The sequence below is a fragment of the Procambarus clarkii genome, chromosome 44, assembly GCF_040958095.1.
Source record: "Procambarus clarkii isolate CNS0578487 chromosome 44, FALCON_Pclarkii_2.0, whole genome shotgun sequence".
In the NCBI taxonomy this organism is placed as follows: Eukaryota; Metazoa; Arthropoda; class Malacostraca; order Decapoda; family Cambaridae; genus Procambarus; species Procambarus clarkii.
The window spans coordinates 24,667,134-24,682,525 of NC_091193.1; the positions used below are offsets into that span (position 1 = coordinate 24,667,134).

A 15,392-nucleotide genomic window follows, 5' to 3' on the forward strand; every position below is an offset into this window, starting at 1 on the left:
GCCGACTCCAAGGGCAGTCAATCACTGAGCAGTAAGACACAACGGAAATAGATCCCAAGGTGACTTGTGGAAGGTAACCCCAAGTCCCCAAGGGCGGTACTTACAGGGCACCTAGGGAAGGGAACTCTAGGCGCATGCAGCCCAAGTACTGGAGAAATTACTCCAGGGCTTGCACACCACTTAAGAGACAGCACCACACCACAAGGGACAGAACTGGAAATTTCTGGAGCCAGAGGCACACAACGCTGCTTGGTGTGCAAGCAGCGGCACAGTGACGTGATGACGTCATGTGCATTTGCTCGTTTTCATTTTGGGAGTTCTGTCTACCAGTTCGGCTTTCAGTAGCAATATTTTAACTAGGGCGTTGTCAGGGCTTAGCGTCCCTGTGGCTTGGTCGTCGACAGGTCTGACCATCGACCCGGTCGATGGCAGACATAGTGTGCTTCCAACCACACGGGGGGGGGGGGGGGGGGGGGTCTATATGCCATTGTTCTGAGGGGGGCCAGGTTCTAGAGCTCCATGCACATTGACTGATGCCAGAGTCAAATAAAGAACAACCTCAATTTAACATACCCCGATTCGGCGAATCTCCGGCTAGGTTGAACACTTTTCAGGCCGGATTTACTCACCCAGTTCAGCGTACTCTGGTTCGCCGAAGTGGGGGATGTGCTTACTATGTTGGGACAGAGTTCACAGAGTGGTGGAAAACTTTCCCATTCTATCGCAGGGTTACAATTATTAATTCCTCCACATGTCAAGTTGGATCACACAAGTGGACCACACAAAAAGTGAACCATATGAACCAAACACCAGCCAGAATGGTCCACCCAACAAGTGAAGCATATTAACCAAACACCAGCCACAGTGGTGCACACAAGTGAACGACTGTTTCCATGATTTTTGTTCACTGATTTGTGGCATACGTATCTTTGTAGATTAATTTAAAGGCATAAGCGTGAATAGCTAGCTACATGTGTTGAAATCTACCTATAGACATTTTCTGTGATGAAACAAGATGAGTGTTTCATAAGGGAATACTTATCTGTACTGTAGATAAGGGAATACTGTGCTGTAAACCTCATTTTACAGTGAGGTTTCACCGACTTTTGTCTGTGACGTCATAGTTCAGTGACCAATGACTTTGAAAGTTTCAGGTTAATAAATAATTTCTACAACCGGTGTTTTAATAGCTCTTTATTATCCTAATTAACTTAACTAATTAAACGAAAAAATACTGTAATATGATACTCATCTGCTATTTGAGAAATTATTTATGTTATTGGTACAACAACTCCAGCACGATTGGACGAGTCTAATCCATGTACACACAGCACCATGCATGTTTCGTTCAATTTCGTTGCTACAGTTCAGTGACCTACAGCCTCGAAATAATAAAATTAATAAATCAGTTTTAAAGTATTTTTTATAGCTCTTATTATCGTAATAATGTTGCTAAACTATATATATAACCCAGAAATATATAATTTGATGTCAATTCAATATTTGAGAGAAATTTATGTTACAGGATCTGGCTTAAACACCAGCCTACTGTAGGTAGTATAGACCTAGTCTGAGTTCATACAGTAGGCACCCAGTGCCATTAGCTGTGTCTGTGAGTGATGTGTTTGTCCGCCCATGGAAGAATAATTGAGGAATTTACAATTTTTTACTACAGTACAGCTGTATTATTAGACAAAATGTCTCAGGGCTTGCGAATAGTGCCTCATTAGTGCCAAAAATGAATCAATATTTTGCAATTACTAGTAGCAGAAAATCTAGTACAGAGAAAAATAGCACAGCTGTACCCAGCACGAGCGCAGTTGTACCCAGCACGAGCACAGCTGTAGCTACCATCAGTACAACAGCAGCCAGCAAACATGATGCAAACCTCTAGAACATCGTGTGTGGAGTGTACAGTTAGAACAAGTGTTAAAATTAAGTACATAGTGTTAAAGTTTTAAAATTAAGGTTGCAGTAATTTTAGTGTACAATAGTTTTCATAAACTATATTGTAATACTCAACATACAGCACAGTACGTATTTACTGTAGAGTATTCACAACTACATGAGAATTCAAGATGGACATAACTCCAACAATAAGGTAAATAAAAACTAACACAGTATTTTTTAGTAGAGTAGTAATATATAGGTACAGTATATAATATGATAATACATTTTTATTCTTTACAAGAAAAAAAAACACTGACACAAATGCCTTCTGAAGGTCACCTCTTGCAACAAATCCAACCCTGCAATGAAACAGGGTTGGCCCCGTATAGTACATTGAATCGAGGTTGTACTGTACATTCATATCAGCCCGGACAGCTCCAGGGAGCAGAAGGGGCTCCCCTCAGAGGGGACAACAATTTAAGAGCCAGGGCCCAAGCAGATTCCAAAGAGTGGACAAGCACCGGCTGTCGGCATGCGAGGCAAGAAGCAAAGAACAGAGACATCGCTTCCTTCAGAATTGCTCCAAACAGCTTCAACAAGGCAGCCGATGCCCGAGCTGCCAAGGGAAGTGCACTAGACACTGGCCCAGAACCCAGTTCCTCCTCGAGCCAGTCCGAAGACAGCTCCAGGAGGAAAAAGAAGCGCAACACCGAACCTAAATACCCACGGGCGCGCAAATCCTTGGCCACCAGGGATGCCAAAAGGGAGGGAACCTGCACATGAAGCTGCACCTGGCCGATATCGCAAGGAAGCACAGGAGTGAACAAGCACACATTGAGGTGCTCCAACTCATCCCTCAGGTAAATCTGAACGACTGTAGTCAACTCCTGCTTTTCAAGCATGCGGGTCCAACAGAACACAAGCCATGCCCCCAATGAAAAGAAAGGGCAGTCTGCCACCCAGGAGGACTCCAGCACCTCGTAACTCACAAAAGTAAGAAGAAGAAGAGCCAAACTCAAAAGAAGAATGATCCATTATTGAGGTGCAATCCGGGGTCTCGCAGGAGGTAAGCCTCAAGGGCCTCCCGCACCTTCCTCGGTGGGATGCGGGAAACCGAAAACCCCTGGAAGAAGGGAACCGAAGAACACAAGGGAACCGAGAAACCGAAGCTGGGGAGGACTCGAACCCATATCAAACTCGCACAAGGAGAGGGGGATTAGGAAAACCCCTCCAACAAGCAAGCCCCGTGCTGAGGGTAACAACACCCAAGTGGGGTCAAACAGGGCCCAAGCCACCCCAAGTCAACTTCTCTCCAGTCTCGGGATCCTCCATTGTAAGACCTGGGGCTGAGCTGCCTTCCTCCAAACCCTCTGCATCTGGAGAAAAGACAGAGTCCACCGGAAATGCAGGGAAGAAAGGGGGGCTTGCTGGCATGACCCGAAAGCCCTGGCAGGAGGAACAGGCTCGAATGCTTCTGCTGTCGATCCGGAAGGGGCAATCTCCGAGGCCGCCAGAGTCTCACTGCCAAGAAAGCCCTGCCCCGACTCCGAAACCCTCAGGCATTTGGGAGCCAGGAGCAGGGAGGGGGGGAAATGAGCCACAGCAGGAGAAGGACAAGAGGGCACAAACGAAACCATAGTTAAGGTGATTAACACCCCCCAAGTCCGGGTCCCTATAACCAAAGCGTGGCAGCCGCGAGGCATCCTGAACGGCGCGTTACAGAAAACCAAATCGTGCATGCAACACCGAAGCTGCCTGCACCCGAATATCAATATCAGTGGACTGGGTGAATTGGAGTACAAGCAAAGAATACCACTTGCAAGACTCTAGGGTGAAGGCGTCACTGACCCAACAAGCAGCATGGCAGAGGCAAAGACGGTGAGTGTCACCCCTGAGACAAGGTAACAGAGCAACCTTTAAACTTGCACAAAACGAGATGGAACTTCCATTGGACCAATGAGCCCCAATGGGGAGTTCCAGGGCCCTTAGGCTGACTACTAAGGGAAGCCCCGGCAAGGTACTGCTAACCGGTTATCCCTGAACTACCAAACAAACAAAATCTGAACCCCTGCGATGTGTGCAAATCACGGGGACCTTGAGGAAGCCCACCAAAATAGTACAAGTGGTCCTACAGACCCCCACCAGGCAAAACAAAAGGAAAATAAACACCCCGGAAAAGCACAACATCTCCAGGAGGAACAGAACCGGACACTATACTTATTATAAGACAGCTGCACAGAACCTTGTGCCCCTGCCAGCGACAATGCTACCTTCTTCCCAAGGCCAAACAGGGGTAGGAAAAACCCCCCAGTTGATCCCAAGGGCGGGCAATCACCAAGCAGTAAAAGAAATCTGCGGAGGTAGCCCCCAAACAGTTTGTGGAAGATTAACCCCAAACTGCAAAGGCAGTACTTACAGGGCACCTAGGGAAGAAAAACCTAGGCACAGGCAGCCCCAGTATTTTTGGAATAACACCTGGCTCGCACACTACCACACCGCAGCACAACACCACAAGGAATTGAGGCCAGAGTCGATCGACCGCTATCTAACACAACAGCCTCAGAACTGGGGTTGGGTAACTGGCACAGGTCTGAGAACCCCCTTTCCCCCTCTCAGGGAGGGGGAAGTTGCACAGACAGTGGCATGGTGGCTGTGGTGACACCATGCTTGTTTGCTTGTTTTCTGATTGGGGAGTTCTGTCTGCTCGTTTGGCTTTCGGTTTGCAATGTTTAGCCAGCTGCAGTTTGTTTTGGGATTCCTACCTTTCTGGGTGCCTGACCTGGTAGATGGCAGATACAGACTGCTTCCAACTACATGGGGAAGTGTATAGGCCATTGCTCTTTGCGCCTCTCTGAGGGGCCAGGTTTTGGCTCGTGGTCCTGGGAGGCCTAGAACTCCGTCAATTGACTGTTGCCACGGTCTAATATATACACATCAGTCCAGTATAGCTCCAGGGAGCCAGATGGGCTCTTCACAGAAAACTAAATAAAGTGAGAAAATTTGAAAATAAATTGACAAAGTTATTCCCCATACGTCAACTTGCCTCATTTTTAACAAAAAAACACATCTTCTCCAGGCCACAACAGCTAAACTGCATGAGGTAGACATTTTACTTGGATTTTCATACTTCCTGGGTGCTAATTAACAATACCAAAAGCAAAAAACCAGCGCTGAATGTAATGAAACGCCATTTTCTGGGCGAGTCCCGGAGGCTCCCTGGAGCTATCCAGGCTGAATGGATATGTATATCTGGCATCAAAGTGCTAGGAGTTCTTGCCAACCGGGGACCACGAGCCAGAACCTGGCCCTCTTAGAGAGGCACGAGGAGCAATGGCCTATAGAAACCCCCCTTGTGGGTGGGAGCATTCTATGGCTGCCATCGACCGGGATAGACATCCAGAACGGTAGGGGCCTCAAAACAAACCCCTATTCTGGTGAAAATATTGCTACTGAAAGCAGAACGAGTGGACAACTCCCCACACAAAATTATCAAACTAGCATGACGTCATCATGTCATCGCGCCACCGTATGCGTAACCCCCCCCCCTACCTAGGAGGGGAAAGGGGGAGCCCCAGACCCTCCACACCGGCGATTCAAGTGGCAGTTTTTAGGCTGGATGTCAAAATATGTGAAAAATGCCACCGACCGGAGGGAGGGAGGGAGGGAGGGAGGGAGGGAGGGAGGGAGGGAGGGAGGGAGGGAGGGATGCCGGGGAGCCTCCGGGACTCAACCAGAAAATGGCGTTTCATTACATTCAACGCTGGTTTTCTTGGGGGAGCCCTGTCGGCTACCCGGAGCTACCTCACCCACAGATAAGGAAAATAGGGAAGGATCTGGGAGGCGGACGCCACGCACCCTAACCTAAAAAATCAAGACCACAGACGAAACAAAGATCTGCAGACCCGAACCCCCGAACAGGAACGAGGGAAGAAGGGAACGCGAAGAACCAAAACGCATCCATGACCCTAGAGAACAGCGAAAAAAAACGCAACCAAACGACAAAGGAAGCACCCCCTCGGCCCGACCAACCAAGCAGCAACTCAAAGACCAAAACGAGAAGAATATAGTCCACCCAGGCCATCGACCAGGACGGCAGAAGATCTCAAGAGCAGGCTGGAGGTGAAACAACACCCAGGACAGCAAGCGTAACCGAGCAGAAGGAACGGCAACACCAAACGTAAGCTGGAGCAGCTCCGCCAGCATCACTCAATACGACGTGACAGGACACGGTCCCAGACAACAGTCCCGGAACAACCCTGAAGGGAAGACACGCCAACCCTATCAGAGACCGAAGGACCCTTCGCAGTGATAGGAAAACAGAAAGACCGCCAGGAAAACCACACACTGGCCCTGAGCTGAAACACGCAGGTGGGAGACCAACAACGAACCCACCAGTGCCGACACAAATGACGAGATATGAGCACCACGAACAAAAGCGCAAAATGCGAATAAAAAAACAGCGACCCCGCAACCCAAAGGAGCAACATAACATGCTCCAGCAGGGAAGAATGACGCACGCATCCCTGAGGCATCCAAGAGGAGAACTACGCAGGACGTGAACCGCAGGAATGCAAACACACCCGTTCCAGAAAAGGAACAAAGAAAAGCCGAAGCCAGGACCGGAACCCAGCTACCGGTGCCAAGAAAAGGAACCAGTAAGGCAGCAGCGGCGGACCGCAAGTCCACAACCCTCCACAGACAGTGCAACACCGAAGCCTGCAGTAAGTCACAGAAAAATCGAAGGAACTCGGTACCAAAACGGAACACCGGAGAAGTCCAAAAGCAGGGAACTGAACATGGATAGAGGCCCACTCGAGCACCCAAAATCAGAATAATCAAAAAGCACTGACCAGATACACAGACAAGTGTAGGGTAGGAGGAAAAACGGAAATATGCAAGGAAAACCCCAAATACGGACCAAGGAGCGGCCGGGAAGTAATGCATACGACCAACCACAAAATGTGTAGTGGAGGGCGTACATACCCGAGGGACCTCATGGACAGCAGGGTGCAGTCAGGCACTGAAGATAGGCAAGGAATGAGTGTCCAGATAGGGAAAAGACCCAGGTGCCGACAACGAAACCAATAGCACCGAAATGCGGGGCAAAGCTCCACAGGACAACAAAGAACAAGCTACATGGACAAAGGAAAGTCACTGAAGACACACACAAGGTGACCAAACACAACACACCACACCAAACACCCCTGTTAGGAGCCATCGACGCAACCCCGCCAAGAGGGGAAGAGAGTAAAGAAGGATGGAGCAGTGACCAAGCGTGGCACATGCCACCCTTGTGGCACATTTTGTACACAAAACAATGGGTATAAATTGGATAAGTCTAGATTTAGATAAGACTTGAGGAAATAATGGTACAGTAACAGGTTCGTTGATTTGTGGAACCAATTACCGCCTAACGTGGTGGAGGTGGGGTACCACGATTGTTTCAAGTGCGGGTTGGACATGTATACGAGTGGGGATTGGGTGGTAATAAATAGGAGCTGCCTCGTATGGGCCAATAGGCCCTCTGCAGTTCCTCTTTTCTTATGTCCTTATGTTTGTATGCACAAAAGGACACAGGAGGAAGCTGAGTACCCAAAGAAGCCACAGATACGAAAAAGAACCTGATCAATGTCAGAGGAGATAGGAAGCACTAGTAAGCTATGTGGTGGAGACAGACTGCACCCACAGGAGCAAACGTAGATTAGACAGAGCCCAGGAGGCTCTGGAAACTGCACAACCGTCGACCGACAAGAGAGAGGTGGGGCCAAAGAGCCAGAGCTCAACCCCCCGCAAGCACAACTAGGCAAGCATCCCACCAAAACGCGAGAACCAGCACCTGGCCGACAGAGACGCCAGGCATGACAATCTCACCTGCAGAGCAAACACACGATCGTGCCACAACACAGGCAAGCCAAGGAACATACCAGGAGCATTGCTAGTGGTGCGCTCGAACGCCACGCATACTAGAGGCAGTAGGCAATGTATGTACCGTTACCTGAACAAAATCCGAAAGTCTAAGGAGAAATATGTCCAGAGGAGCACACCCAGCAGAAGACGAGGAGCAGTACAGAGGAGGAGGAGGAGGAGGCACCACTCCGAGCCATCCCACAACCAGAAGCAGAGGAAGAACGAAGTGACGCCCCCATATATAATATCCAGAACACCCAAAGCATCCAGAGGGCTACGACTGGAGGGAAAACACGACCAAGAAGTCGTAGAAAACTGCGAGAAATGACGCGAACACACGAGCATTCTGCCCATAGACAAAACGCACACCTCGGCCCCAGCTCGCGAGGTACGAAATGCACCATCCATCCACTGGGTGGCGTGGCTCGTACACCAGGCAGACACACATATCGTACATACACATCGTATACGCACATCGTAAAAACACCTGAAAGGCGTACGTAATGAAGACGAGGAACGCAGAAACTGGAAGTAGAGACAACCTGAAAACAAAACAAGGCGAAACCGAAGCAAAAGAAGACAGAGGACGGAAGGTAACCAACGAGGCCGACAAAAGACCAGAGGGAAATCAAATCGGAAATCAACAGACGTTCCAATAATATTGGAAGGTACAAAGAGAAGCGCGAACCACGACAAGCAAGCACAAACGCACGGAGGTACATATGGACCAAACCCAGGGAGGGGTACACCCGAAACCAACAGGAACACAGAGGGGGAAGGAACAACCCCACTCTGAGGAACTGCCAGCCAAGGGTACAAAGACCCAAGAGGGGCAAACGGGGCTGAGGTCCCCCAGGCAACCCCTCCCCAACCCCGGGAACCTCTACGGCAAGACCCGGGGCCGAGCCGCACCCCCAAAGCCTCAGCTTGACAAGGAAAAGCCGGGTTCCGTAAAAACACTAAGGAAGGGAGCCCACTGGTCAGACCTATACGACACGGCTGGAGAAACTGACTCGAATGCCTCCGCCTCAACCCCAGAAGAGGAAATCCTCCGAGACTGCCCGAGTCTCAACCCAACCAGACCCCGCTCCAACCCCGAAACCCGCCTACGGTTCGGAGCCAGAAGCAAGGGAGGAACTGTGCAACAGAAGGGGAAAGGACGAAGAGCGGAAGGAGTCAGAGCCGAAGCGAACCCCCACCCCCAAGTCCGGACTCCAACAACCAAAACGGGGCAGCCTCGGGACACGAAGGCCGCAAACAACCAAGAGTGTTGCAGCAGCCTACACCTAGCAAGCAATGCCACAGCCGCCGGCACCCGAACATCATGACCAGTGGCCTGGGTGAATGAGAGCACGCATCGACAAAACCCGTCGCACGACTCCGGGTCATAAGAAACAATGACCCAACAGGCAGCATGGCGGAGGCACAACCGGTGAATGTCACCCTGAGACAAGGGGACAGAACAACCATCAAACTCGCAGGACGCGAGGGGGGACTCCGGGGACATACCCATAGGATCACAGAGCCCCTGTGGGGTTTCCCAAGATCCTTAGCCTTGGGTACACGCTAAGGGAAGCCCAGGCAGGACAGGAAACCCGGCGCCCAAATCTACCAAACTAACTTCTAAAAGCTGAACCCTCGGGACGTGTGCACTCACGGGGGCCAACCGAGGAGTACCACCAACAGAAAATATTGAAATAAAAACACCTAGAACAGTAAAGGGGATACATAAAGGCAGACCCCCCCACCAGGCAAAAACAAAAACAAAAAAGAAAAACCCCGCAATAGGACAACGTACCCAGGCAGAGGAGAGCCGGCTGCTGTTATTGGTGAAAACTAGCTGTGCGGTACCCCGCGCCCCTGCCAGTGACGAAAACTACCACCTACCCAGAGACAAAAAAGGGCAACAAAACTCCAGCCGACTCCAAAGGCAGCCCAGTACCGAGCAGTAAAGGACAGAGGAAGTAGAACCCAAGGTGACTTGTGGAAGGTGGCCCCAAGCCCCAAGGGCAGTACTTACAGGGCACCTGGGAAGACGGGACACCACGAGCGTAGCTCTCATCCTGTAACTACACTTAGGTAATTACCTAGGGAAGATAGCCCTAGACGCATGCAGCCCGAATACTGTGGAATCTCACTCCTGGCTCACACCCCACCGGTAGAGACAGTCCACACCACAAGGCACAGAACTGAAACAAAAACCGGAGTCAGAGGCACTCGACTGGCCAGTAATTCCATCAGCCAAGAACTGACAGCTGGATCGCCGGCGTGGAGGGTCTGGGGCTCCTCCTTCCCCCTCCCGGGGAAAGGGGGCGGGTTCAGACGGTGGCACGGCGATGTGATGACGTCATGCTAGTTTGATAATTTTGTTTGGGGAGTTCTGTCCGCTCGATAGGCTTTCGGTAGCAATATTTTCACCAGAATAGGGGTTTGTTTCGGAGCGCCTACCTTTCTGGGTGCCTATCCTGGTCGATGGCAGACATAGAAAGCTCCAAACCACAAGGGGGTTTCTATAGGCCATTGCTCCTCGTGCCTCTGAGGGGGCCATTGCTCTTCGTGCCTCTCTGAGGGGGCCAGGTTCTGGCTCGTGGTCCCCGGTAGGCAAGAACTCCTAGCACTTTGACTGATGCCAGAAAGTTTTACATATTCATTCAGCCTGGATAGCTCCGGGGAGCCGACGGGGCTTCCCCTCAGAAATAATGTTTTTGAAGCAATTTATTTTCGGCGCACCACGGGATATATCATTTTAAAAGGTGCAGTGTAGGGGTTAAATACAATATATAGAAAAATATAAGGTATCCTAATTATGAATACCTTACAAAAAAAGTTGTATCACAAACATTCTTCTACTCCTGTGAACATGAATAGGTTATCACTGACAGCCAAAACCGTCAGTAATTTCAAAGCATTATATGACAAAGAGCGCTGAGGAGACGGGACACCACGAGCATAGCTCTCATCCTGTAACTACACTTAGGTAATTACATGCACAAAGAATAACAGACCATACTTAGAAAAATGTGTATATAATAAGCAAAAACAAATTCTCCAGTCATATCACTGCACTACTGGGTAAAGCCTTCAATTAAGAGTTAATTAATGAGACCATGGTAACCAACCAAAATGCTGTCTAGCCAATTACTGTGGTACAGTTGATAATGTGTGTATTGCTTTGGCAGTCAGGAAAAATCCACTTGGGTATGGCAAATCTTTAGATAGGCTACTGCTTGAATGCAGCCATGCCCTTGACAAGACAGCAATTAGTTTGCCACTACACTATCTCATTGACCTTGACCAACATACTCACAACAGGCCTCATTCATCTTTGCAATAAAGATGAATCAAACACTAATTTTCCCTACCTCTCTTGTCGGTTTGGTTGTCTCGCGTATGATCAGGACTAGGTGTCTGGGGAGGAGACGAATACTGTGACGAGGAAGGTGAAGAATCCGACGAACGAGAACACGTCTTCATATGACCATGCCCCCTCTGATTGCCTTTGTTGAATCCTCGCATACTTCCGCTACTGCAGCTACTACTGCTGCTACTGCTTCCTCCCCTGCTGCCATTGCCAGAATTAATAGGCACCCCAGGATGAGGATGCGTGGCTTTCAAATGGGCCATTGGACCAATTGATGGTAGATGGGGCAGATAAAAGGACCTATGAGGATGGTGCGCAGCGTATGTTCCAGGTGGTACATATGTGTGAGCAGTCCCAGGAGCTCCTAACAAAGAGTATAGGTATGTGGGAGGAAACTGCCCTCCAGGAGGCACCATGGGTACCAACCCTCCATTCCCAGGTGGAGGAACACCTATACTACCAGATGATGTGTATACAGGCATGTTACCTGCTGAGGTATAAATAGGCATGGCCACACTACCTACTGGAGAAGGTTGAGGCAGTGTCATGCCCATAGGAGAACCGTAGCCTGCCATGTTTATGGGTACGGGCCCAGAAGCACCCATGTTATTGCTGCAAGTGCTTTTTCCACCAGGCCCATTGTTGATAGTATAGTACACCTAAAAAGATAATTTCTATAAAAGTATATAAATACAGAAATATTACTGTATGAAAAATGTTAAAGAACCAGCGTTGAATGTAATGAAACGCCATTTTCTGGGCGAGTCCCGGGGGCTCCCTGGAGCTTACTAGGCTGATATGCTACCTTGCCTTGAGGTTACCTTGAGGTGCTTCCGGGGCTTAGTGTCCCCGCGGCCCGGTCGTCGACCAGGCCTCCTGGTTGCTGGACTGATCAACCAGGCTGTTAGACGCAGCTGCTCGCAGCCTGACGTATGAGTCACAGCCTGCTTGATCAGGTATCCTTTGGTGCTAATGTCAGACTTTGGCATCAGTCATGTGCATAGAGTTCTTATAGACCCTAATGGGGACCACGAGCCAGAACCTGGCCCCCCCTCAGCAGACTGGGTGAATGGAGTCATGAACAAGCAACAAAGCTTGCAGGACTCAGAGTCAAATGTGTCACCGACCCAACAGGCAGCATGGCGGCTCGTGTGACGTCATGCTTGTGTGTTCGTTTTTCTTGATGAGTTCTGTCCACTCGTTTGACGATTTTCGTTGTTAACCAGAACAGGGGTTTGTTTTGTGGCGCTTACCTTTCTGGCTGCCTGTCCCGGTCGATGGCAGATATAGAATGCTCCAAATCACATGTGCATTTCTATGGGCCATTGCTCCCCATGCTTCTGTGAAGGGGCCAGGTTCTGGCCCGTGGTCCCCGGTAGGCCTAGAACTCCACCCACATCGACTGATGCAAAATAGTTAGGGTATCCATATCAGCCATGGATAGCTCCGGGGAGCCGTAGGGGCTCCCCCCAGAAAAAAAAACACTGGAAGGAGTTTGCGCAAGTTTTAAAAACATATGGTCAATTATTTTATGTCAAATCATATTTGTATGTATTGCACAGTCTAAGGGTTAATGAGTTTAATTTGACAGACTAGTTGCTAGGCAAGGAAGTAAATGAGATGTATGCCAAATTCTGTGAAATGTACGATAAAGGCGCACACAAACATTCATACCAAAACAGAGATGAAGGACCAGAAAACAGGATTGGTTACACAGAAATTGTGAGATGGCCAGAGAGGAAAAGACACGAAAATGGGTTCAATGTCGTTAATGGCCTAACCAGCAAACAAACCAGTATTACAAACAAGCAAGAAACAATTACACAGCAGTGAGAAGAGAGGCAGAAAGGAACTTTGCGAAAGGTATAGCATAAAAATGTAGAACAGATCCAGGCCTTTTCTGTAAATTCATTAAAAGCAAACTGCTTGTAGAGTATAAAATCCAGAAATTGAGAACAAGGAACAGGACTACCAAGAATGAAAAAGAAACATGTAAAATGCTAAACGAACAGTTCCAAAGTGTGTTTGTACAAAATTAAGATTTCAGAGAGCCTGGTTGATGGGGTTCTGGGAGTTCTTCTACTCCTCAAGCTCGGCCCGACGCCAGACTTGACTTGTGAGAGTTTGGTCCACCAGGCTGTTGCTTGGAGCGGCCCGCAGGCCCACATACCCACCACAGCCCGGTTGGTCCGGCACTCCTTGGAGGAAACTATTTAGTTTCCTCTTGAAGATATCCATGGTTGTTCCGGCAATATTTCTTATGCTCGCTGGGAGGATGTTTAACAACCGTGGACCTCTGATGTTTATACAGTTTTCTCCAATTGTGCCTATGGCACCTCTGCTCTTCACTGGTTCTATTCTGTATTTTCTTCCATATCGTTCACTCCAGTATGTTGTTATTTTACTGTATTAATTTGGGACTTGGCCCTCCAGTATTTTCCATGTGTATATTATTTGGTATCTCTCAAATCTCCTTTCTAGTGAGTACATTTGAAGAGCTTTGAGACGATCCCAATAATTTAGGTTGCCTGACTAAATACCTATTCCAGAACATGCCATAGAATACATAGAGGTATTTGAGATGAAGTGGAAAAATTACTCAAGGGGCTAGGAAGAAATAAAACAGTTGGACCAGATGGAGTTTCATTTTGGATGCTGTGAGAATGTGCAACTGAGCTGAGCATTCCACTCCAATTAATATTCCAGACATCGTTGTGCACAGGAATTTTAGCAGATACAGTATATGGAAAAAGGCAAACATAGTACAATACCAATTTATAAAAATGGTAGTTGAGAGGAACCTCTAAATTATAGACCCGTATCATTAACAAGCATGGTAGTCAAAACACTAGAAAAAAATAGTTAAAATCAAATAGATTGAACACCTAGAGAGTAATGACATAATAACGGACAGACAGTATGGTTTTCAAAAAGGAAGATCCTGTGTAACAAATCTACTTAGCATTTATGATGGAGCCACAGTGTAACAGTGCAAGTATTTTGCACTCTTTCATGTATAATTGTGAGTTGTAATTGTGTGTGTATGTATGCGTATGTGCGTGTTGGGGTGGTGTGAGATGGTATGAGGGGAGGTGTTGACTAGCTTCAATCCGCTGATGGCAGTACTTTCAACAAAGAAGCCCTGTTCTGGCTTGCGAGAGTACCCACCCCTGGCATGGCCAGAGAGGTGGTTGAGTAGTGAGAGTGGAACCTTTGCAAGGGAGAGTACATCCAACCAGCTCCTCCATCCAGGCGGGTGATTAGCCATCACCCACCCCTGGGTGAACTTGTTAGTGAGGTAAGAGTGTCAGTAATGCATTGTCCTAATTGGGTGTCTTAGTGTTGACAAGCTAGTGGAGTCTGAACCATTTAGCCATGTATGGTGTGGGCGTGTATGGAGTGGGTGATCCCCCCCCCTTTTAATTTGGTCAATATTGTATTAAATAATAGAATGTCAAAGTGTTAAATATTAATTGCTGGAAATTGAAATAATTTGTTAATAAATTTCTATGTGTAGAAGAACAAGCTTGACTTTTGTTTAGTCCTCTTTTTGAATCAATGTCCCCTCAAGTAAGAGTTAAGGCTAGAGATATCTCTAGATGAACACGTGAGAGATAACTAAATTAAGCAGTGTTCCTGTCGCATTGTTTAAGTGGAAGTGAATTTAGATTCAATGACAGGTGGTGGCAGCAAACATCAGAACATCTTAGAATAACATCGTAGATAGAATAACAGTCAGTCTACTCTCCCTACTCTTCTTATTCCTCCTACATCACCCTACTACTACTCTTTCATTCTCTCCCTCCTGCCTCCCCTCTCCCCGTTTTCTATTCCCGCTCGCCTCTTCCCCACCTCAGTTCCTGCCTCAACCTCCCCCATGTTCTATCCACCCATCCCCTCTCTTCTCTTCCCTCCTCCTCTCTCCTTCTTCCTTTACTTGGTTCTGATTTTCTTCCTTACTCTCCCCCCCCCCCCCCGTTATCTTGAGGTTATCTTGAGATGATTTCGGGGCTTTTTTAGTGTCCCCGCGGCCCGGTCCTCGACAAGGCCTCCACCCCCAGGAAGCAGCCCGTGACAGCTGACTAACACCCAGGTACCTATTTTACTGCTAGGTAACAGGGGCATAGGGTGAAAGAAACTCTGCCCATTGTTTCTTGCCAGCGCCTGGGATCGAACCCAGGACCACAGGATCAGAAGTCCCGCGTGCTGTCCGCTCGGCCGACCGGCTCCCCGT

The 15,392-nt window shown here is 48.5% G+C and overlaps 1 protein-coding gene across 2 annotated transcripts in view; it reads right to left on the reverse strand.

The window, feature by feature from the left end:
• The window catches only part of LOC123745408 (uncharacterized), a 137,244-nt gene that overhangs the window by 17,019 nt on the left and 104,833 nt on the right, over window positions 1-15,392 (reverse strand). The window contains exons 7-8 of one of the 2 annotated variants that reach the window (XM_045725936.2): window positions 11,160-11,817; window positions 459-1,382 (exon numbers count right to left, since the gene is read on the reverse strand). In XM_045725936.2, the coding sequence (XP_045581892.1) occupies window positions 1,249-1,382; window positions 11,160-11,817 (792 nt within the window). In that variant the 3' untranslated portion in view covers window positions 459-1,248. Of the gene's footprint in view, window positions 1-458; window positions 1,383-11,159; window positions 11,818-15,392 lie in introns of those variants that run through there. The other variant, XM_045725935.2, reaches the window with a different exon arrangement.